This window comes from Notechis scutatus, chromosome 4, assembly GCF_049901735.1.
Source record: "Notechis scutatus isolate UNSWTSFEM ecotype Mainland chromosome 4, rNotScu1.2, whole genome shotgun sequence".
Taxonomy (NCBI): domain Eukaryota; kingdom Metazoa; phylum Chordata; class Lepidosauria; order Squamata; family Elapidae; genus Notechis; species Notechis scutatus.
Window position 1 is genome coordinate 151,873,865 of NC_142012.1, and position 25,232 is coordinate 151,899,096.

The window sequence follows — 25,232 nt, forward strand, 5'->3', positions numbered from 1 at the left end:
AAGAAGTGAGGATCTCAACTCCTAGAATTCCCCAGGCAGCAAGTCTGAAAAACAACGGCCCAGGGGGTGGGGAATGTCAAACAGTTAGGAAGCAAGGATTGATGGGAATTCCTACCAAATAGGATTTTAGCCCACCACCCCCCCAGGCGTTCAAGGAGCTTCAGCATCTGAAATGACAAAATTTTGCCATTTGAGATTTTAGGCAGTTCAGACAAAATAATATTAGCTCCATTGTTCTACAATGGCCAAATTCTTGGTGCCGGTGTCCTCAGCTGAACTTTCATAAATATGGCTTCTCTCAAATAATTGAAACTGCATATTTTAAATGGTTTTCCCCCAGTCCTCATGATTAAGACAAGGGAGCTGCCATTCCAAGAATTCTCAGCCTGAAGCTATCCTGGCTAAGAATTCTAGATCTAACCCACCTGGAAAGTATCAGGTTGCAAAAGGCTGTTTTACTAACATTCCACACAATACCACAGTTTTGTAACGATCAAGCATTTACTTGCCAAATGGAAATGAACTGTGTTAAATAACTTTCAAAATCGTTGATTCTATATGAACCAAATAAGCTACCAGTAGTAAAATTAGGATCAAAGATAAATTGGTGTTTTAGGAGCTGGAAAGAATTAAAGAATCAAGAAGAAAAGCACTGAGATAGAGGTAGAACATTAAAAAAGAGAGAAAGAACGGGATAGAAAAGGATGAAAGAGTACATATGTAGGATGAGGTTTTTAAAAGCTAGGCTAATTATTCTTTATTTTCCCTATAAACAAGAGACATCCATACAGAGTCAAAAAAGTCAAGACAATGGCCACAACCATCTCATAGAAGCCCTATCCTATTTTGCATGTGTATTCACAGTCCCTATCCTTTTTTTTAATTACCTCACTTGTCCCTAAATTGCCTCTGCTTCTAAATCCAGAAATGATGCTGATTCCAGCAAAGGATAGCAAATAATTTCATTTGTCCTATGCTTTTAAGTAAACGAACTACCCTATTTTTCACTCCATAAGATGCACTCTCCACCCTGCAAATGTGACTGGAAATGTCTGTGTATCTTATGGAACGAAAAATATGGGCTGTGGCGGTGGGGTCCTTTTACAGTGCTGAACCCCACTTCTTCTGTCTTTATCATTGCCTGTTTTCCTCCTCTAAACCTAGGTGTGTCTTATGGTCAGGTGTGTCTCAATAGTGCAAAAAAAATACGGTAATAGTTCCTAGATTGCTATGGGTCAGAACACAAATATTCTTAAAACTGCACATTTCCCAAAATAGTTTGCAAGCATTTAATCTCTCCAGAACTCTACACTGGTTGCAAAGGGGGAAAAAACAAGCAGGGGGAAGGGCTGATCAAGAGTTATTATTGAAATCACAGAAGCTGCATTTAATCAGAATCTTTTTAGCAATGATTTTCAATTTGTAATAGATATTAAGAGTATTTCCTTGGTTAAATACCTGCACAGCATGTCGATCTGAACCACTGTAGACAGATATCTGGGGTGGTTGCGTACGGGAGGGGGAAGATGTAGTAGCAATGGTAGTTGTGCCTGTCGAAGAAGTTGTTGTGCTTGATTCATTCTCCATAGTTGCGGAATGATCCTGCCTCTGAACAAAATATTTAAAAAAAACACCAAATGAATACCATTTTATTCTACCTGGACTCTAAAGGAAACACATTTGTAGGTAGGATTCTATATAGAAAACAAAAATCAAATTTCACAACATTCAATAATGCAAGTTCCAAATCTCATGCCTGAAGTTTCATACTAGAGAACCAGAATAACAGTCTATCTCAAAATACTGTTGCAGATATCATTTAAAAAAATAAAGAGTGATTATTTTAGGATTGAAACGGTGATGTTTCGTTTCTTTTAAATAGCTGTACTTGTTGTAGATGCTCTGCTGTTGCCAATCATATTTATTCATGCTTTTGTTTTCTATGAAGTTGCCCCTAAAAATTTTGCACAGCTGATGCAGAAGGTTGCCAGACATATTAGTACAATTTAATGACAAATACATTTTGCCTTGGGAACAAACTATATTCAAGACTGCGTATGTAGTGTTTTATTTTCGAGGGAACGAAAACAAATGGCCTACATTTAGGAAGTTAATTAAAATGTATGTTTGAGCTGTGATTTGAATTCAGACCTCTAAGTTTAATAGCACAAAATATGCAAATGCGCTTAGAATTAAATCCTGCTGTATTTAATATCACTTACTTTCAAAGAAGTGTGCATGGGATTACTATGTAAGACTAACAATCATATTTGCATCATGCTGACCTATATCATCAATGTTTAGCTGATCCATTTCTCCTGTGTGTTGTACTATGCAAAATGATCATATAACTAACTACCTGAAACAGGAATGTTATAATAGTCAAAGATTTTCAGATAACCCTTATGAAATAAAAACTTGTCCTTTCACAGCATTTTAGAGAAAATGCAACTTGTATTGCCGGTGGCACATGCTGCTTTACTTGTGAATTGCAAAAATTATCAGCTATTGTTAAAACAATTGAGATACCTGTTGTTATCATTACCATTTTTCAACTGCCATCTATCTAGTCATATTTACATAGTTATATTTAGCATTTGGATATTTTTAAGGGTTCAGAAACACTATACCTGCATTATGTATTTTCTAACCTTACTGAAACCCTTTAAGTTGAGTAAAAAGTTTATCGCCCACATTATAAATGGGAATTGAGGTTGCAATTTTTTCATAATCTGGATTAGGCTGCAACCTTATACAAGAGTAGCATCATAGTCATGTAGATGATGTCAAACTCCAAATTCCACCAGCCTAGCCATCATATCAATTTTATCAGGCATGGCAGGAAATTAAGTCCAATAATAGCAGAAGCATTGCAGGTTATCTGCTGCTAGCAAATCATATCTGTTCTGCAAAAGTCTCTCATTTAGTGGCCATGCAAAATTTTGCAATCCAGAAATACGATAGTGGACTTTTCTACCAGCATTCTCTATAATGGTAATGTCTCAACTTGAAGCTTGAAGATGTGTGGACTTCAACTCTAGAACTGAAGACTGCTGACTCCTACCACCTCAGTAACATGTGACATTGTCATCTTTGCTGGCTAGGGAATGCTGAGAATTGAAGTTCCACATGTCTTCAAGCTGCCAAGATTAAGAAACACTGGTCTATACTGTACTTTACCTGGGAGGAAATGTTATTAAACTCACTGAGGAGGAAGAAGTTTGTCCTGTTCATGAATGCAGCATAATCTAGAGAATTAGCATTGTGGCATCTTAAAAGATGTTGTGTGTTATTAAGATGGTGAGAGTCAGCAGCCTACAAATTTAACAAAGAATAACAGTAATAATGAATGGTATTTCGGATGCCGTAAGATTCTTTGTCATTGCTACACCAATAGTAATTTAAACCTAATGGGATTGTAGAAAAGCCAGCAAGTGAACAATTTCACTCCACGGGCCCAGCAAATATAAATTTAACAGCTGCTACTTTATCTCATCAAGTGAGATCTAAAGAATCAGCTGACACAAAATTTGATTTTTAACCAGCACATACACTTCATTTTGATTCCAGAGAAAGGAATCCAATCCAATCAATCTAGCAATTCAGTTGAAGCCAGGGGTGCACATAGGTGTGTGCAGAGTTTTCTTTCTCTTTCTCTCTCTCTCCCAGGGCATCCTGCTTTGCTTAGCTAAAGCATTGCATATGGGGGCTGTGAAAACATGGGGCAACTTTCATTTCTGGCCCCCAATACTAGACTTTGCACACAGCAGGAGTTGTCAAGCGCCTTTAAGAAAGGAGATTGAGCCCCATAAGGAAAAGAAATTTAAAACATATATATATATATACGCGGCTCAAGGTGTGTGATTTACCCGGGCCAACCTCTGGCCTGGGGTTCACCTTTCACGCAAGGCTGAGCCAATGCAACCTTCTCCAGACCGGCCCCGGGTAATAACTCCCGAGCCCTCAGAGACAGGGGTGCGCGCGCACCTCTGGAGGGCGCCAGGTTGGGGAAAGAGAGACGAGAAAAGCGCAGGGCCCAGCAGCTTCCTCTGCCCGTTTGCTGCCATCCCCGCGGCCCGGACGCGCCGAGGATCGCTTTGCGCCAGCCCACTCTCCCGGCCGGCCAGGAGCCCCTCCCGCGTCGGGCGGCCTCTCCCCCGCACGAAAGAGAAACGCACCCGCTCGGCGTACGAACCCTTCACTCCGCTTCCGCCATGTTCTCGCCTCCCTCACAGGGAGACAGCGCGCACGCGCCTCGCGGCCGGGAGGTTGCGCTCGACTCGTCTGAGGGGGAGGAATCGCGTGTGAATCGGCCGTTCCTGTGTCCGGGTCCTGAATGCTTCCGAGTTCTGATTTGTGTGTGTGTGCGTGTGTGTGTGTGTGTGTGGAGAAGGTGGTTTTTTTTTTTTTTTTTGGGCAGCCCGCTTAGGCTTGTCATTCCTCCGACAAAACTCACTCCGGGGTGGGGATTTCCTCCCCCTCCGGCTCTCTTGGGGGTCCTGGGAAGGTTGAATAAGGGAAATTCCCCGCGTGTTCTTGTCGTATCTTGATCCTCTGCCGCAAGATTGGGGAGGGGGGAGGCTTCCAAAGGCACGCGTCAGCTGGATTCGGATGTTTCGGGAAGCCACGAATAAACCGCGGTTGTCTGGGGTCTTAGGATAAGCCATAATGGTTCCCCCAAAGAATGGGAAGAAAGCTTTCATAAACGTTTGCAAGAGACAGGGAACCGCAGACCAGCCGACTCTGCTTTAGGTTTGAGTATTACATACATTCATTCTGAAGTGTTTCCTTTGTGTGAATGGAGACAGTGGGGTTAATTCAATAAAAAATCCTGGTGACCATCACAAGGGATTTTCTTGTAGCTCGAGAACAAGATGTTGGATAAAAAGTGGACAACATGAAATGAATTTAATGAAATTAATGAAAAACAGTTTAACTACACATGTTTTTTTTCGTTGGGATGCTTGGACAAGTCCCTGCAGATTTTTTGGGCAATATGTTCTGCCATTTCTTTCTTTCTGGGGCTGAGAGAAAATGACTGGCCCATAGTCACCCAGTGACTTTGTACCTAAAACAGGACTAGACCTCAGGGTTTCCTGATTTCTAGCCTAATGACTTAAGCACTATACCAAACTGACTGTTCCAAGTGCTCTTTGAAGCACTACCATTTGTGTTCAGATTTACATTTTGGCTGAGGATTTATTTCTGTTTAGATTAATTGACTTCACACATCTTATGTTGAGATTGGGAAACAATGGACTTGAAAGGTTCCTGTTCCTAGTCCAACTGTTATGTAGAATTTTAGGGTTTAAGTTTAGGAAAGCATGTTTTGTTTGGAGCCAAAGCTTTTTGATGTAACAAAAACTAGCCTCAGCACTTAAATAGTAGGACAGTATTCTAAAGTCCTTGAACAAAGCTAAAAAAGAAACAAACTGGGTGGGAAAGGATGAAATGCTACATATTTTACAAAAGATAAGTTTTTTTCTGCAACCTACAGCTACCTCTAAACATGCATTTGTCACTTGAGGAATTTTATCTAAGAATATCTTTTCTCACATTTAATAAAAACAAAGCTTGTATTGACCATCAGTGATTTGTTGCTTTTTTATATAAATCTATCATATACTGAATGGGTATCATTTGTTTCTGTAAAGCCTGGACTTTCCTTAATATTGTAAACACTTTTTTGTTTTACCTGAATTACTTGTGACTTGCACTGTTAGGGAGCTAAAGCTACTTTGCAAAGGTATTGTGTGTTTCTCTCAAATTCAGAGACAATGTTCTTTTCAGTTCCACACCAACTTGTGTGCCTGAGATTTTATTGACAACACAACAAATTAATCTTCACACTGGCTTTCATGAGCAGAATTGGATGTGATGTCTGGAACAACCTCTGACAATGTTATCTGCAACTCTTTGGGGATTGTAGGGAGGATGTTCTTCAGTGAACCCACTACCACCTGTGGGCTTGAATGATGCTTTTCTTGGTTCCTTTAGGATGGTGTGGAGACTGACAAGATCAATTCAAAAGGTGGCAAGCTTTGAGGGAAAGGGGTGTTATCACCTGCTGTGAAGGAGATACCTACTGTTGCCCAGTCTCACCATATCTAGGGAAAGTTGTCAAGAATGTGGTAAGAAGTTAACCACAGAGTGCTCTTGAAGAAACAGATTAAGTATCTGGATTTTTAAGGTAAAGGTTCTCCACATAAGTGCTAATTTCCAGCTCTAGGGCGGTGCTTATCTCTGTTACAAAGCCAAAGAGCTGGTGCTGTCCAAAAATGTCTCCATGGTCATGTGGCTAGCATGACTAAACACAGAAGGCACCCAGAATGCTGTTACCTTCCCACCAAAGCGGTCCCTATTTTTCTACTTGCATTTTTATATGCTTTCGAACTGCTAGGTTGGCAGAAGCTGGGACAAGTAATGGGCACTCATTTTGTTACGCGATGCTAGGGATTTGAACTGCCAACCTTTCTGATCCACAAGCTCAGTGTCTTAGCCACTGAGCCAGTGTCTCCATTCTTTTTAATATTCTTTTAATGGGACAGCAGGGGAATTGGTCACCCTTGTGGATAATCTTTTTTGGGACCTCATTGGAGGAATACACTGCCTCCTTTCAGTTATTGTTTGACTGCTTAGAGGCATATGAATACCACCAAGGTATCCTCTGACCACTTTTTAAGACTGCTGTTAAGAGCAACATGCTTCAACTGCCCACTCTTTTTTAAGTGGATAGTTTTAGTATCAATGGGGAAAGAGGACAGCCTAATGGGTGATCATGTATTTGATGCTCTCTCAAGTATTAACATATGTAAAAAAAAACCAATAAGAAAGGTAACCTATCAATGCAGGTCATATCACAAATATGATAATACAGTTTGGTATATGCACTCTAATCTGAGCCATGAACGTTTATTTAAAACAAAATTATGTCAAGTCAATGTTAACTATAAAACGTGTATACAAAATGTTTTATGAGTCCTGACAGTCAAGGGACCACACAGATAAAACTTTCCTCCAGGATGATGTGTCTGCATGCTGGCTTTTTATGTCTTGAAATGGTACATTATAATGCAATTTATCTTGCTGCTATTTTTTTCTTTGACTTTTCCCATCATTATGTACTTCTCAAGAGATCTGGATCTCCCCAAAATCTAATTGTTTGAATCTGACCAATTGTTCCTCAAGTAATACGTCTGATTCATTTGTTTTAGCAATTATTTGTTTTCCTGGCTATCTATGGCATTCTCAGGAATTTTCTCCAATATCAAAGTTTAAAAGCATCAATCTTTTTGTGTGTGGCTCTTCAAAGTCCAACTTTTGTATTCCAGAGTGCTACAAACAATACTATTATAGTCTGCACTATTCTAGTCATTTTAGATTGTTACATCACAGCATTTGAATATTTTTTTTCAAGACTTTCATTGCTTGGCTCAAACAACTGGTAAAGCAGACAGGTTTGCCAAATATACTACTCTGCTTCAATATGCATCATAATTTGCTCATACCATGTTGTGATTTAAAGCTAATAGATTGGCATTTACAATATGCTGAGATAATGGCTGAGTTTCCACAATACATGGAACTAAACAGTCTAATCTTATTTTGGTCTAGTCTAGCATGTTCAACAACCTTTATTACAGGAGGCTTCCAGAAGGATGTCTCCCCATGAGGTTAAAAGTTATTGTGCTACCATTCTTTTCCTTTTTTTCTCCTAATGAAGAACAAAACGTAGAAGGAAGAGGGAGAATAAGGTGAATTTCAACATCTGGATCTCTAAACCAGTCTAAATTCCATTAATTCCATGACTAAACAGACAATGAAAAATTCCACGACTAAAATCCATTTTCTCATGCAGAAGCAGCTATTATTTTTCAGTGTAAATCACACTCCCACGTTTTCAAGATCACGCTTCTTGTACAGCTCCGCACATACTGTAGCATTACTTCTTTGTAAAAATATTAAAGAGTTTTCTGGAAGTACAGAAATGGAAATACTGTAAAGTACAAGCCAGAGATCGATGCCCGTTGGAACAATCTCTGCAGTGCACTGATTCCATACTTTGAAGCCGTCCACGCATTCTGCGATGTTTGTAGTAGTGCTACTTTAGAAATAACCGGTTTTTACCAATAACCTACACCACAGTTTTATACCACGCTTTAGTTTCGACAGCTGTGATGAACTGGCGGCCGGCGGGCAGGATGCGTCATGCGCAGGCCTCGCCCACCCCTGCTCCGCAAAGGTAAAAAAAACCTCCATTGCGATACGTCAAGTTGACGCGTCGAGTTTGATACCCGTGTTCTACTGTCTTTTGCTTTCAGCGATGCTAGCCTGAGTACAGTACTATGCCAAAGTCTCCTCTCTATGATCTATTCGTCAGGTGCGCAGACAGAAAAAAAAAGGGGGGGGAGCTGCAAAAAAGGCCGACAAACTATTTAGCCTATTTCCTCCAAAGAAAGGATTCGGTGTGCTTCGGTGTTATGAAAACAACGCATCTGAGAATTCCTCCCGGCTTCAGACGAGCTCCCACCTCTCCGCCCGGTTCTTTTGAGCCCTTTCGTCGTCGTCCCCTACGCCCCGGGGAAAGTGGTTCGCTCCTCAGCCCCTCCCCTGCTTCTCCCTTAGGCTCCGCGACTTTGGCGCGTTCGCCGAAGGGACGTATTGTACCTGCCCGCGCACGCGCGCCTGCAGCGCGCGACCTCGGAGGAGGGTGTGGTGGTGGTGGGTGGGAGGGGTGGCAGAGAGAGAGAGAGAGAAAGAGAAAGAGAGGGCGGAGCGGTCTGAACCGGGTATCCGTTACAGCGGCGGTGCTGTCGTTTTGGGGAGGGAGGGGGCACGCACGCACGCACGTTCCTTTCTTCCTTCACACACACATTTCCCCCCCTTCTGCAGGTCCGGGGTGGGGCCGCCAGGGAGGCAGGCGAGCGGGCGGGCGGGGCCGGGCGAAGCGCGGCGAGGCACGGCGGAGGGGCGATGCCGACTCAGCGCGAGAGCGGCAGCAGCAACAGCGGCGGCGGCACTAGCATGTCGCACCCGGCCCCGGGAAGCGGCGGCGGCGGCGGGATCGGTGGCCTGGGTGGCCCCGGAGGCGACAGCGCCCATCAGGTCCGCGTCAAGGCTTATTATAAAGGGTGAGTGGCCAGCGAGAAGCACGGGAGGACGGCGTGGGGCGCAGCCGCCGCTTCAGCCGAGACAAAAGGAAGGAAGATCAGGTTCCTCCTGGTGGGGATCCTTTGCCCGACGGAAGAGCCCGGGGCTCGCAGGGCTTCCAAGGAAAGAGGAGAATTGCCCCCCGACGAGGGGCGTGCTCGGACAGACTAAGCTGCCTCCCTGGCCGCGGCGATCGATAAGCTAAGCCGGGGCGAGTTCGGTTTGCATGCCGTGCTGAGCCAGTCATCCGCTGCGACCATAATGGCTGAATTGCCCCAATGCAATTGCCGACACCATGTATTTATATATAAATTATATATTTATATATATATATATAGAGAGAGAGAGAGTTGCCGACACCATATGTATGTATTTGGGTGTGTGTGTGTACACATATACACACACACAAAAACGCATGTGTATGTGTATATAGAGAGGGTGGGTGAGGGGGCCGACACTGTGTGTGTGTGTGTGTGTGTGTGAGAGAGAGAGAGAGAGAGAGAGATATGCTATATATTTAAAGAGAGCGCAGTTTCTGTACCCAGTCATTATGGGTGGTTGGTTCTTGAGGAAAGATTGGGTTAAGGGTCAAATTGCTGGGCAGCCTGTTATTCCTAAACCTGGCCTTGGAAACTAACTGTAGCTGCATCCAGGTTAGTATGCTAGCTTGAATTCTTATTCTGCTTCAAAAGAAGCATCCTGATATAATTGTAAAATAAGAAGGGACATGGGCATACAGGGTATATATACCCTGCTGGTGGTACCCCTCCACACGGGTGGTTGGGGAATGGTTGATTACTTTCAACTATTAAGCTGATGCTGGTTCAGAATGACTTAACTAACTCACCTAGGACCGGGTTTGGTACAGTACCCAGGCTAGAAACTGGGAGATGCAAGTTCTAGCCTTGCCGAAGGCACAAAGGCTGCTGGGTGACTTTGGGCCAGTCACTCTTAGTGGCAGTGGCAAGCCCATTTCCGAAAAAAACCTTGTTGGGAAACCTTGAGTGACCCAATCAAGCGGTTGTCACTAGATAAAGGCCGATTTGTAGGCACAAAAATAAAAATCCTCACCTATAGGATACCAAATAGAAATGGGCCTTTCCAGTGGATGGCGAACAATAGTTAGCAGGGATAAGAGCTGTTTATGAAATGAATAGGGAGTTAGGCTTAGATGGTTGCATTTTCATGCATTCCTTAACAGTAGTAAGAGAATGGCGTCCTCACTCACTGGGTCTTGTGGTTGTAGATACTAAAGATTTAATTGTCAAGGGAAGAATGCTGTGGGGCTTTGGGAATGGGTGGGGATGAGAAGTTTTAATATTCCTCACATCGAACCAAGTAAGGATGTTGTGGAACGGCAGCTTTAATAAAGTAAAAAGAGTGCTCCTGGTGCAAAGCAGGAGGGAGAAGAATGTGTGTGGGATGCCAATTGTTCAAGGAATGCTTGTGTTACAAGGGAAGGGGGCAGGGAGGGGATTCAGGAAGAGAAAGCATGTCAAGGTCAGAACCTCAGGAATGAAGCATAGTGAAAGTTAAGGAATATGGTCGCAGTGAGACTTCATGAACGATTGGTGAAGCTGAGATTTGAGCTCACTCTTGAAATAACACAACAAGCATAGCAATATGGTCTAAAGTATGTCAAGCCTGAATTACCACTTTATGCAGTTTGTGGTTCTTTGTTTATGTTTCATGCCAGTTGCAGATAACTATTTAGATTCATGGGGTGTGATACAGTGTTTATTGCATGAAACTGAAATTTGTTTGATGTGTGAGACACACACACACACACACACACAGGAAGAGAGCTTTGGGTTTAGACAACCATCAAAATTAAGTCAAATGACTAGACAGGGGTCTCCAACCTTGGCAGCTTTAAGACTTGTGGACTTCAACTCCCAGAATTCCTCAGCCAGCAAAGCTGGCTGAGGAATTCTGGGAGTTGAAGTCCACAAGTCTTAAAGCTGCCAAGGTTGGAGACCCCTGGACTAGAAGACTGGCTGATTCTTCAAGTATTAATTTAGAGGAATCCTCAGCTTCGTGTTCTCCAGACAACTTGGACTACAGTTTCCATCATAGTCAAGTAGGTTTGGTAACAGAAAGGTGATAAGAATTCATAGGCTAGCTAGCAAACAGGAGCGTGCGTTGGGGAGCGCCGGAAATCAGAAGAGCAGCTCCCTGGCGTGCATGCGTGCACCGGGAAGCTGAGCTTCTGGTTTCCAACATGCACATCGGCCAGCTGGTCTTCCGGTTTCTGGCGCAAATGCACGCGCAAAGACCAGCTGGCCAGCGTGCATACGTGTTGCACATACACTGGGGAGCTGCTCTTCGGTTTCCGGCGCTCCCGTGCATGCAAAGCAGCTGGCAACCCAGAACCTGAAAGAGCAACGGGCAATGGCTGGCGTGACCAGAGAAATGGCTCTGCGGGCCACTTCTGGCACACGTGCCATAGGTTCGCCATCATGGGGCTAGCACATGAAATAGAATCACGTTGGGGAAAAGAGTCCATTGAAAATGAATTGTGAGAAATCAGTTCTGTAAGTGTGGTGCCGATTACAGATTAATTGAAGCATGTCATTTGATTTGATGAATATGTGAAAGAAAATACTTGGACTTGCCCATGACAGTTGTCAATCATGTTGGACATAAATAACTCTACTTTTCAATTTTATTTTCACCCTTGAGTCATAAACTGACTCATTGTTTTTAGCAAGTGTTGGGCAACTTAGTTGGGGAATTAAGAATTCCTTGCAGATTTTTGGTTATATTTAAAGAAATATTTATTTGTAATTTGAACTTACTCTTAAATTATTAATCCAACTACGTGAAATATTAGCAACTAGGGACAGAATAGAGTTCAACATAATATTACCTCCTTTTAGATCCTGTTTAAATAGCCTCTTGCAATCTCCGAATCCTTTGTTTTTCTTTTCCTTGTGGAAGAGTTATATGAAGCGGTATATTTTCATACAAGGCTTTTCTCTTATACAGATACTCTTCAATTTACACAAGTTCACTTAATGACTGTTTGAAGTTACAAACAGCACTGAAAAAAGTGACTTATGACCATTTTTCACAGTTACGACCATTGCAGCATCCCAATGACAAAAATTGGATGCTGGCATATTTATGTTGGTTGCAGTGTCCTAGGGTCTCTGATTCCCTTCTGGGACCTTCTAACAAGCAAAGTCAGTGGGAAAGCCAGTTTCACTTAACAGCTTTGTTACTAACTTAACAACTGCAGTGATTTACTTAACAGTAGTGGTAAGAATAGTCGTAAAATGGAGCAAAACTCACTTAGCAGCTGTCTCGCTTAGTGACAGAAATTTTGGGCTCAGTTCAATTGTGGTCGTAAGTCGAGGACTACCTGTATAAGTTGGTGCAACTTCATGGTTTATTTAATTGTATGCAACTTTTATTACTTTTATGAATAACTCAAGGTAGTCAGTATATCCAACATAACTTTCTCATCCTATTTTCCCCACATCAGCCACCCTGTGAGGTGAGTTGGGCTGAGTGAATGATTTGGCCCAAGGTCGGAACTTATAGATCTTGTTGAAGAAATTCCATGCTGTTTTCTCAAACTCTAAATGTAAACATTTCTGCTTGCAAATAATTTGTATAGGAAATTTACCAAAGAGAAATAAGACCTACAACTAGACTAGAAATTCAAAAAACAGCATGAAAATAACAAACTGTTCCATATTCTTGCTAGGGAAAACTGCATGGATATGTCCATAAAATCATAGTAGTCTTAACTTGTTTGAAGTGTGATTTTACCTGGTAATTTTCTGGGATTTATTTAAAGGCTGTGTTTTATGTTTTCCTGTTCACAATTAAATGTACTGCTTATCATTAATCAAGCATGTAAATCTGCTATTAAAGCAGCATTTCTAAAAAGCAGCATTCTTTCTTTGTTTTTCATCGTAGTGCTTGTGTGAATTACACCAAGTACAGACTCGAAAAATTCTTTTTGGATAAGGAATGTCTCTTTATGAGGTATAATATTTTAAATAACTCCCCATTTTTTCATTGGGGTGCTTTTGATTTAATAATCTATAAAGGTAAGTCCTCAACTTACCTTTATAGATGTCTATAGATCACAATTGAATCCAAAATGTCTGTTGCTAAGCAAGATAGTTGTTAAATGAGTCACACCTGATTTTACAACCTTTTTGCCACGGTTGTTGAGCAAATCACTTTAGTTGTTAAGTGGATCACAAAGTCACTAAGCAAATCTAGATTCCCTTATTTGCTTATTGGAAGCCAGTTGGGAAAGTCACAAAATGGCATTCACATAACCACATGGACCTCACCCTATTCTTAAGAAGTCCTTAAAGGGGGCGTGCATAAGCGCACCAAGCGTGCCTACCGTCCCTGTCTTTACTGCCCCTATTTATCTGTATTTACTCCCTTTGTTCTTGCTTATGTTCATACTTATTATCTTGTACATGTTTGACAAATAAATAGAATAAAAACTGGGACATTGCAACCGTCATAAACACATGCTTGGTTGCCAAGCAACCGAATTTTGGTCACGTGACCCTGGGATGCTGCAACATGTAAATGCAAGGACCAGTTGTAAGTCGTCATTTTCAGTGCTGTAACCAGAAATGGTCACTGAATGAATGATTGTAGAACCTTTATATGTTAAAACACCCTACTGTTGGAAGCTTAGAAATAATGTTGTCAATATGGAATTGGGGGAGTCTGATAGCATATTTGAACTTTGAAGAAGAATGTGTGTTGTCAGGGGGGATGGGACATAACACTCAAAATCATCTTTTATGGTCTATTTTGAAAAAAGCAAAAAGAGTGGTTTTCTTCTGAACAGTTAATAACATTTAGGTAGTGTTGTGTTCAGTAACTCTCTCCTCCCTGTGTCAGGTTTTATCATACTGCTGGTAGAATTACAGGGTTAGAGAGAAATACCTATGTAAATCTTACATTCCTGGTCTTACCAAACAGGCATTTTCCCAAGATTTTTCTATTTTTAATACTTGTATATTTCCCTTCTCCCAATGTACTCCAGTATCTATTCTGTGAATCCAAGCTATAATAATACCGAATGACTCATTTGCGAATGTACGTTGCAAAATACAGCGCTTAATACCATAGCATAGAACAAAGTATAACACCAAATTGAGAAAACAAGAGCTAAATATTCTGTTAGCATCCAGTATTTTTGTAAAGGATGCATTCCAGAGGTGGTATTCAGCAGGTTCTGACCAGTTCTGGAGAACCGGTAGTAAAAATTTTGAATAGTTCAGAGACCCGGCAAATACCCCCTCTGACTGGCCCCGCCCCCATCTATTCTCTGCCTCCCGAGTCCCAGCTGATTGGCTGGGTCTTCTTTTGTTGCCCTGCACAGGAGAACGGAGCTGGAAAGCAGGTTGGTGGGGTGGGAAAGGAATGGGATTTTGGTTCCCCTGGAGTGGGATGGGAATGGAGATTTTGAAATACCCTTCCCCTGTCACACCCACCAAGCCATGCCCACCAAGCCACGCCCACAGAATCAGTAGTAAAAAAAATTTGAATCCCACCATTGATGCATTCATTGTTCATATTTTCTATTTTCTCTTAACATTTAGATGCCATTTGGAAGCATAAGCATTTTTAATAAGCCATCTCAGGAAGAACAGGCATAGGATTGTAAGGGACCTTGGAGGTCTTCTAGTGCAACCAAGATTAATGGTTGACTATATTTGAAAATTTCTGATAGAGAATTGTCTCCAACTCTAGGAGACAGGTTGATCCAATGATTCTCAAAATCAGGAAATGTCTCCCTATTTCGGGGTTTTCCTTGTGTAAAGGCTATTAGTTCTTGTTCTGTCCTTGAACATCCCAGAGAATAAATCCATTGCCTTTATGACAGCCCTTCCAGTATTGGAAACTTGTATATCTTCCCTCAGCCTTCACAGGCTGAAAATGCCCAGGTTTTTTTTTTAACTTTTCATAGGACTTGCTCTTAAAGCCCCACACTTTCTTTGTTGCTTTTCTCTATATGCCTTCCAGGTCTTCAGTTTCCTTCTTGTATTGCAGTGACCCAAACTGGGCTCTGTATTCTAGATGCAGTTTGATCAGCACAATCTAAAGTAGAGCTATCACTTCCTGTGGTCTTGATGTTATATGTCTGTTGATTTAGTCCAAGATTGCATTGGTTCTTTTGGCAGCTGCAGTGCAGTGCTGGTTTATGCTTAATTTGTGGTCTGCTGAGAAACCGAGAGCCTTTTTAGTAGTACTACTGCCAAACCACCTATATTATACCCGTGCATCTGATTTTTCCTGCATAAGTGCAGAACCTTTTTTCCCCCTCATTGTTGAATAGCATTTTGTTGGATGGGGCCCAATGTTTAAGTCTTACCAAGATCCTTTTGAACCTTGAGCCACTCTTCTGAGGTCTCAGCAGTCTACCCAGCTTTGATGACCATCCCTTCTATTTCCTTCCTGTCTAAGTCATTTATACAAGTATGCAAAAATTATTATAGGCAGTCTTCAGTTAACAACTTCAGCTGGGGTTGGCAACTTTTGTTGCTAAGCTACAAGGTTGTTAAGTGAAACATCACATACACCTAACTTATGAAATCAGTTCTGCAGTGAGATTCACTGAGATTCAGGAGATTCACTGGGCAGTTATTAAGCTTGAAATATTAATCAACTTGCAGTTACCTGTTGGCTTTTCTATTGACTTTGCTTGTTGGGAGCCAGCTGTGAAGATCATAAATGGTGATCACATGGCTTCAGGGTGCTGTGGTTGTTGTAATATGTGCCAGTTGCAAAATGCTTGAATTGTCATATGATGGGGGATGCTGGGATGGCTGCAAGTTCAAGCACGGTCATAAATCTGCTTCTTCAATGTAACTTTGAGTGGTCACAGGACAAGGTAATCATTATATGATAGCATAAACTCTTATAATTACTGATTTGTTTATATCAGAAAGAGGGTATATAGATGAGCAGTCTTGCAATTGAAGGATAGAAACTGTTGCTTTCAAAAGTTAAAGTCCCTTCCTTTGAAATTGTCTTGTTCAGCTTGCCTATAGGTTGTCAGAAGAAGTTAATCTCCATACCACTAGGCCTATAAAGAACCATCTTTTTGTTATGTTGCTTAGCCTTCCCACTTGCATACTGTATATCACGGCTGTCAAACTCCCAGCCCACAGACTGGATGTGTCATGTGCTGGCTACGCCCACACCTGGTTTAGCGAAGGGGGAAAAGTCCCGATACATCACGTAATGCCACCGTGATGACATGAGTTTGACACCCCTGCTGTATATTATTCTTTTGAATTGGCAACAATTCTAGTTTTCCTTCATCTTAGAGATAAATAAAAATGTTGTCTGAAGCAGTCATCAATAAATGTTATTGTAGCCATCTGCTACATAAGTCTGAAGACCAAAACATTAGGTGCAAATTAAATAATTAGAATTTGCTTATCATAAATGATATTTCTCTGGTGCAAAAAATACCCCATTTGTTCATATTCAGGCATCCATTGCTGTATTTGTACAAGAGTAAAATCTGACATGTTGAAGAACCTGCAGTATTTATTCTGTTTTCTTGATTGACTAAATGAGAGAGTAACTGCCAGTAGAACGTGAAAGGAAAAAAATATCTAAATCTACTATTAAAAACCTCTTGTATCCTGTAGATGTTTTCAAGAAAATAACTTCCATTAAATATATCAGGATGTCCAGGTAAGGCTGGGACATAGTTGGAAAATACATATTAATCTCACAGAGTTCTTGTACATTCTTGCTTCTGAAGATAACTCCAGTTTGGTGATAACCAAAGTAAATATAGAATGTTCTATTATCTTTAATGTTCTTTAAGAACTAATGTTCAAGATAAAAATACTGTGTGTAAGAAATCTTAATCAATGAATTCCTCTTGTTAATAGCTAGTTTCGGTACTGCTCGTAAAAAGATGGTCTCCTAACATTACTGAAGGAAGTGACATAGGCACAAAACTATTATTCCCTAGGCTTTTGGATTGTCTTTCCCAGGTATTGATACTTGCCTGCTTGCCTTCTCTTAACTGATGAAAAGGGAAAAGCATCTTCTCTTCTGTTTTTAGCTATTGACACTGAACATAGTTCAGATCAGGTGTGTCCAACCCGTGGCCTGCAGGCTGTGTCTGGCTCTGGATAGCTAGTAGTGTGGCCTCAGAAGAACGTAAAAAATTCAAATGATATTTGTTATTTATATACATTAACTATGTTAATGTACTTTATATGCGATTGAAGACAATGCCTCTTCACTCAATGTGACCTTGGCAAACTAAAAGGTTGGATAACCATGGTTTAGATCAGGGGTGGGCAAACTACGGCCCGCGGGCCACATCCGGCCCGTTGGTCTTTTTAATCCGGCCCGCCGAAGATTGGTACAGAATTAAGGTTTGATGTGAATGATTGAATGATTGCATTCATTTGATTTTGACTTGTAATGACAGGCATTTCGACACCAGGTGGTGGCCCGTCTGTCAAATTTTAAAAGTCAATGAGGCCCCCGAGCCAAAAAGTTTGCCCACCCCTGGTTTAGATACTGTTTTAGTATCTAAACTAACTCCCCTTTCTAATTAATACTTAATGTAATTTGCATTTTGGCGTAGATCTAAAATTTCATATGTATGAAGATCTGTTTAAACCCGCGATGGCGAACCTATGGCATGCATGGCACAGCTGGCATGCAGAGCCATTTGTGACAGCACGGGAGCTGCAGGCAAATTTACCTCACTCACATGTGCGCGCCACACAGCTGATTTTCGGCTGGTTTGAGGCCTTTCTTGGCCTCCCAAAGGCTTGAGGAAGGCTTCTGCAAGCTTTGCAGGCCGAAAACTAGCCCCATTTTATCACTTCCAGTATTTTTGGAAAAACAGGAAGTGACAAAACGGGGCTAGTTTTCGGTCTGCAAAGCTTGCAGACGCCTGCAGAAGCCTTCCTCAAGCCTTTGGGAGGCTGAAAAAGGCCTCAAACAGGCCAAAAATCAACTGTGAGGTGCAGTGCAGGTAAAGGGGCGGTGAGGGGGGGTAGATGGGTAGTGGGGATTGCATGCGCATGCGTAGCGGACGTGGGGAGCACATTGCCTTCTGGGTGCTGGCACGCGAGTGCAAGCGCGCGAACAATTTTTGACACAGGAGCCCAAAAAGATTAGCCACTACTGATTTAAGCCATGCCAGCTGTTGTGTGCATTTCATTTAAGAGCAATGGTGGCGCAGTGGTTAGAATGCAGTATTGCAGGCTACCTGTCCACATTGCCAGGAGTTCGATTCCTTTGATCCTGACCAGCTCAAGGTTGACTCAACCTTCCATCCTTCTGAGGTCGGTAAAATGATCCAGGTTGTTGGGGGTAATATGCTGACATTGCAAACAGCTTAGAAAGGGCTGTAAAGCACTGTGAAGCGGTATGTAAGTCTAAATGCTATTGCTATTCAAATGTCTGGGGAACTTTATATGTTTCAGGGTGATTCTTAAATAGATTGTTAAAAATATCGTTTGTTCAATAATGTAGAGAGGTGGTTCTCTCTGATGCTCTGTTAACTTTTATGTTAAATGTTAAAAGTTAATGTGTCTACAGCTGAGTATTACATCTGGAGTTTAAATGAGTCAGAGGGAGTTGTTTCATGGTCTGGCATAAACAGGTTAGCTAACTGGAATTACTCAGTCACAGTTAAGGTTTCATGCCTGTAAAAGGTTGAGGAATACCTTTTCTTTACTCTCTCTGTCCTATTTATTTTTAAGAGTTTCTTTCATGAAGGAAATGTTTTTAGCATGTTCAGATTTGACTATAGTCCTGTAAGTTGTTTGTATAACCATGACTCCTTCTTCCTTGCTTGTTTTTGTTGGCAAAAATAAGCTTTTCAATGTTTAGTGGCTAAATTCTAATATATGGCTACAAAAGTGCAGAAACAATGGGGTACTTTGGGAGGATATATCAAGCTGGTTTTTTTGGTTAGGAAGTGAATGAAGATTGACTGAGATACTGCTGAGGGAAAGAAGGAATTTAATTCACCAATATGTCTGTACAGCTAGTGGAAGGAGTCTTCCAGATGCAATTAAATGTGTTGCTTTTGAGAAGACAAAGTACAAGTAATCCTTGACTTACAACAGTTCATCTAGTGACACTTCAAAGTTACAACGGCAGTGAAAATAGTGACTTATGACCATTTTTCATGCTTACAACCATTGTAGCATTCCCATGGTTACATGATCAAAGTTTGGATGCTTGGCAACTGACTCATATTTACGATGGTTGCGATTCCCAGGGAGGTCATGTAACTCCCTCTTGTGACCTCCTTTTGACAAGCAAAGTCAATGGGGAAGCCAGGTTCACTTAGCAGCCATGTTACTAATTGAACAATTGTAGTGACTCACTTAACAGCAGTGGCAAGGAAGGTTGTAAAATGGAGCAAAACTCGCTTAGCAACTGTCTTGCTTAGCAACAGAAATTTTGGGCTCAGTTGTGATCGTAACTACCGTATATACTCGAGTATAAGTCGACCCGAATATAAGCCGAGGCACCTAATTTTACACAAAAAAACCTGGGAAAACTTATTGACTCGAGTATAAGCCGAGGGTGGGAAATGCAGCAGCTACTGGTAAATTTCAAAAATAAAAATAATTAATTTGGGAAACGATCTCACTATCTCACGTCGCCTCGGGAAGGGAAAGGCAAAGCCCTTTTTGCCTTTCCCTTCCCGGCTGGGGCTGTTGGGAGTCGCTGCCGCCTGCCTTTCCCTTCCGGCTGGGGCTGTTGGGAGTCGCTGCCGCCTGCCTTTCCCTTCCCGGCTGGGGCTGTTGGGAGTCGCTGCCGCCTGCCTTTCCCTTCCCGGCTGGGGCTGTTGGGAGTCGCTGCCGCCTGCCTTTCCCTTCCCAGCTGGGGCTGTTGGGAGTCGCTGCCGCCTGCCTTTCCCTTCCCGGCTGGGGCTGTTGGGAGCTTTGCCGCTGCTTCGTCCGGGGTCTCTGGGCAAACACGTCCACCCGGCGGGCTTGTCGCCTCCCGCCGCAGCGAGCACTGCCCTCGGATTCCCTGTCCGGTTGCCCCCTTTTGAGGGCGATGGCAGTAAACTGTTCCCGTAGCAGCGGCTGCTCCGCTGACATCCGCGGGCAGACAGGCGAGCGGGGACCTTCTCCTCCAAGGCGCCCGGCGCCTTTCTATCCACCCCCGGCCTGTCTCTTTCAAGCGGCGGCGACTGCGGGGCGGGGTCGTCCCTGCGGGGACACCGGTGGGCGCGGAAGAGGGCGGGCGGGAGAAGCTCCTCTCCCTGCCCCGCCCGGGGGTCTTCCCCTTCTCCCGGTACAGGAGCTCTGCGGCGCTGGCGGGCGCCAAAGACGACGCTCGGGGCTCGGTCGGAACCGTCCGGCGCACCCGATCCGATGCTAAGCGCAGCGCTGCGCGCAGCTTTGCTCCAGCGGCGGCCTTCCAAGCCGTGGCCTTTCCCTTCCCGAGGCGACGCGGGACTGGGGCGCCGGCAGCGATTCCCAACAGCCCCAGCCGGAAGGGAAAGGCAAAGCGCTTTGCCTTTCCCTTCCGGCGGCGGGACTGGGGCAGCGCCGGCGGCGCAGCGACTCCCAACAGCCCCAGCCGGGAAGGGAAAGGCAGGCGGCAGCGACTCCCAACAGCCCCAGCCGGGAAGGGAAAGGCAGGCGGCAGCGACTCCCAACAGCCCCAGCCGGGAAGGGAAAGGCAAAAGCGCTTGCCTTTCCCTTCCCGAGGCGGCGGGACTGGGGCGCTCCGGCGGCAGCGACTCCACACCATTTTTTTTTTCCAGAGGGAATCTGACTCGAGTATAAGCCGAGGGGGATTTTTTCAGCACAAAAAATGGGCTGAAAAACTCGGCTTATACTCGAGTATATACGGTACTTGTAATGTCATGCAAAGCCTACCCCCCAGTGTTTTTGTTGCATTATCTGTTGGCTAAGAATCATGAAGAATGTGGACAGCTAGACCATAAATATGGTACCTCTTGGTTTCAACCTACTTTTATTGTGATGATTTCATCAATAATAGAGCTTCAGGAAACTTCACCATATGTTAGACCATATTTATCTTCTCGTAAGCTTGAAACTTTTGTTACACATTTTAAGTAATAATGGTGATTCATGTTTAAATTAGCATGAAGTTGTTTTGAACATACAGGCATGTAAATTGATTGATTAGAAGCAAATAAAATAGGAACAATTACAGATGGAAGTTCAGTTCTGAATTAATAGTCTATTCATTGTATTCTTTTCAGGGACATTATGATAACTTATTTTGAGCCTTCTATCTCCTTTGAGGGACTATGTAATGAAGTTCGAGATATGTGCGCCTTCGATAATGAACAGTTATTCACTATGAAATGGATAGACGAAGAAGGTAAGTTAGTACAAATTAAAACTATTTCATAAATTATTAGTATGTTCCATCAAGTGCCTCTGTGACTTTTTACAGTGCTGTAAAAAGTCACAGAGGCACTTTGTGGTTTTGGTCCTGATTCTAGATTCAAATTTATAGTAGTATAGGGGGTTATCAAATGCTATTTGCATTGTTTTAGGTTTCATGATGGTTGTATGGATAACTGTTTGTTTTATGTTTGAAATGAAAAATGAGAAAAGAATATTAGAATGTAGGCTTTCCTGTTTCATAGATCATTAATGTGCTTATCCTGCTTTAGTTTACTTTCAAACTATGTGGGAAATAAATTGAAAAAGGATATAGTAATTGTTTCAGGACATATAGAAATTTATGTTCCTCTTGTTCCTCTCAAATGCTTTTGACTATGTCTTACTGCATTTCCAGTTGATTCATAGGGAAAAGATTGTCCTACAGGCTGTCCAGAAACTCAGAATATATTATTAGCTCACATAGCTGGTCAAGTTCAGTTGAGTAAAAATACAAGACATTAACTGTGGAAAGAGATGCAAATAAAATTATTGAACTGGAAAGTAGCAAGACAAGTTATTTATTGTATTTCATTCCAAGTTACCTGCAGTGTAAACTTCCTGATATTTAATCTTAATTCAGAATATCGGATAGGGAATCTTAAAAGTGAATAATATTCAGATAGTCCTTGATCTACAACCATTTATTTAGCGACCATTTGAAGTTACAATGGCATTGAAAAAAGTGACATGACCATTTTTCACACTTCTGACAGTTGCAGCATTCCCCATGGTCATGTGATCAGACTAACTTAACACTTACAGTGATTCGCTTAACAACTGTGGTAAGAAAGGTCATAAAATGGGGCAAAATTCACTTAACAACTACCTTGCTTAGCAATGTAAATTTTTGGGCTCTGTTGTGGTCGTAAGTCAAGGACTACTTGCACTGCATTTAATTGTTTAAAAGGTATGGTGAGATACAGATGTGAATCAGTAGCTTGCTGGCCACTTCCAGCAATCTAATTCTAGATCAGCATTTTTTTTTGTTTTGTCTATTGATCATGATTCATTATATTCAATGAATATAATGAATATAGAGTTAGAAATCCAGTTTTAGCTATTTCAGTATTTAACTCTTTTTTCCCCGGCTACTTACATGATGATAGCAGGAAGGACTTTGTGGCGATGATTAGATAGCACAGGAAAGTTTTAAACTTTGGCATGCATAGAAGTATTGTTAAAGAAAATAAACATTAATTCCAGGAGGATTATAGGCATTAAATGCCCTCAAGGCATATTTGAGAACATGCCTCTTGGATTAGCACTGTATTTTTTTAAAAAATTGCTCTGTAGTTCTGCTTGAAAAAGAACAGGTTTGTTCCCTAAACAAGTCCTAATAAAAGTTCTTTTTTTTAAAAAAACAACAACAACCTGCAATGAATTACGTTAGGTGCTTCAGCATTAGCTGGCCTTTTTAAGAGCTGCCAAGAAGGAAATGCAATCCTTGAATTTTGAATGGGAAATATGTTTCAAACGAATATCCAAATGTTTGTTTAAAAGCAGGAGACATTTGCATACATTGGAAGGAAGGAGGTATAGGCCTACCCTCATCAAACACCCCCCCCCTAACTAACACCCAAAGGAAACAAAGTGTTTAATCCACAAAATATTTGATTTGATTCTGCTTAGCCCATGAAATCTGGCAGAGTGGACATGCAACAATATCATGTTGTGAGACTTGTGGACTTCAGTGTCTGCTATGGGGAACTTCATTACCACTGAGATTCAGAGGGCATTTATCATTCTGTCCTTCCTCAAGGCCCTAAAGCAGGGGTGTCCAACCTTGGCAACTTTAAGACTTGTGGACTTCAACTCGCAGAATTCCTCAGCCAGCAAAGCTGGCTGAGGAATTCTGGGAGTTGAAGTCCACAAGTCTTAAAGTTGCCAAGGTTGAACCTGCCCTAAAGGGTTGACTCTTCCTCTTTGGGCCAGGCCATGGGATGTACCTGTGTAGAATGTAAATGTTGAATGTTTTGGTTGACATCAGTTGTTTTTTGTTGTTATTGTTACCACAATGACAACTTGACTAAAAATCAACTTATTTTCATCTTTCTTCAAACTACAAGTTACTGAGAGTTTGCAAATTAGGCAGCCATATAAACCTAAATACAGGTAGCTCTGTATTAGCAGTGGCAATTTGAGCTGGAATTTTAATCACTAAGCCAGTGGTGCTCAACCTTTTCTTCACCAGTGACCCCTTTGAAATACCTTTTGTAGTCCTGGACTATAGCCACTGACACCTGCCCACCCGCCCAAGATTTAACTCAAGAGTTAATGCCAAGACTTAACTCATTCCCCAACATCCCGTCAGAACTGAAGAAGCTTCTTGGATGAGAAGCGAAATGTTTTCAAAGAAAAACAAGGAAGTCCAGTTGCCTCTTGAAAAAAACACCTTTGGGATAACCATGACCTGGATGACTGAGAATCTCCATAGACACTTAACTCCAGATTTAAATCATAACATTTCTTCAAGCCTTTTTGGATCCCTTGTGATGACATCGCCTTCCCCAGGAGTCTGTGGACCACAGGTTGTGAACCACTGCATTAAGCAACGGTTGCAAAGCATAACATTGCGTAACTGCACTACTTAGTGATGGCAGTTCCGGTACTTTAGATTGCCATTGTTAAGTGAATCCTTCAGAGTTAAGTTCAAGGGCTTGTGGTTGCCGAGAAGAGAAGAGAAGATTCTTTATTGGCCAAGTGTGATTGGACACATAAGGAATTTGTCTTCGGTGCATAAGCTTACAGTGTACATAAAAGATACAACTGATAAGTCATGATCATAGTCATAAATACATTCATCATGAATCATAAGGTACAACACTTAGTGATAAGGACTCCTGCTGGCTTCCTCATAGACTCTGTTTCCCAGAAGCCAGCAGCGAAGGTTGGAAATGGCAACCAAATGACTGGCATTCTGGAATGTCGTCATTGAACTGGGTGCCTGGATCGCATTATGTGACTGCTGGAATGCTGTGATAGGCAGAACTTCAAGGACCATAAGTTGTATTTGTTCAAATTACAGCTGGTAGCATCAGCCCTCCAGAGAATAAGATGTAAGACATCATTGTTACCAAAGGGTGAGGAGAAAAAAAGCAAAGAGTAATTATTACGAAGAAGAAATATATGCTTCAAATATATGTTGAAATACGACAAGCTATTCTTAAAAATTAAGGAATAAGGGCTGTAAAAAATACTGAAAATTAAAAAAGTCAGTTTAAAGTGATACATTAATAAAAAAAACCATCTCTAAATGTTCCGGAAGTGTTATGTTTTATGATTTCTTCTCAAGCCGGAAATGAATTAGGGAAAGAGATTTAGGATTATGTCCAACTTTTGGAAGACTAACTTTCCAAGGACCAAACAGGTCCGAATGTGGCATAAGAAGGGAAGCTGCCAGAGAAAGATTTAAGTTCGGAAATGGACAGAGACTGGAGAAAAAAAATTTTTTTTTTCTGAATTAAAAATTAATCACTAGTACTTACAGAATTAAAAGTTCATCACCAGTACTTACCTGAGAAGGCGGCTTGCTGGCAAGAGAGATTGCTGATTATTTAATAATGAATCATAATCTTTTTGATGCATTTTTCATTCAAAATTCCATGCCTGTCTTGTGAAACTGATAAAATGGAAACATTAATATACAGTAGCTCTGAGAAT

At 41.9% G+C, this 25,232-nt stretch overlaps 2 protein-coding genes across 17 annotated transcripts in view; one reads left to right on the top strand and one right to left on the bottom strand.

Moving 5' to 3' along the window:
- The window catches only part of PHC3 (polyhomeotic homolog 3), a 52,995-nt gene extending 48,754 nt beyond the window's left edge, over positions 1-4,241 (bottom strand). For 6 of the 16 annotated variants that reach the window (XR_015749520.1, XM_087965326.1, XM_087965328.1 and 3 more), the window contains exons 1-2: positions 4,179-4,241; positions 1,459-1,608 (exon numbers count right to left, since the gene is read on the bottom strand). Coding sequence is in view for 15 of the 16 variants with exons in the window: in XM_087965326.1 (XP_087821452.1) it covers positions 1,459-1,587 (129 nt within the window). In the remaining variant the exon portion in view is untranslated. Of the gene's footprint in view, positions 1-1,458; positions 1,609-3,180; positions 3,316-4,178 lie in introns of all 16 variants that reach the window. The other 10 variants (XM_026666249.2, XM_026666213.2, XM_087965322.1 and 7 more) reach the window with 4 other exon arrangements.
- A 4,522-nt stretch (positions 4,242-8,763) lies between these two features.
- The window catches only part of PRKCI (protein kinase C iota), a 47,475-nt gene continuing 31,006 nt past the window's right edge, over positions 8,764-25,232 (top strand). The window contains exons 1-2 of the mRNA XM_026666337.2: positions 8,764-9,131; positions 21,383-21,504. Coding sequence (XP_026522122.1) covers positions 8,974-9,131; positions 21,383-21,504 — 280 coding nt within the window. The 5' untranslated portion in view covers positions 8,764-8,973. The remainder of the gene's footprint in view (positions 9,132-21,382; positions 21,505-25,232) is intronic.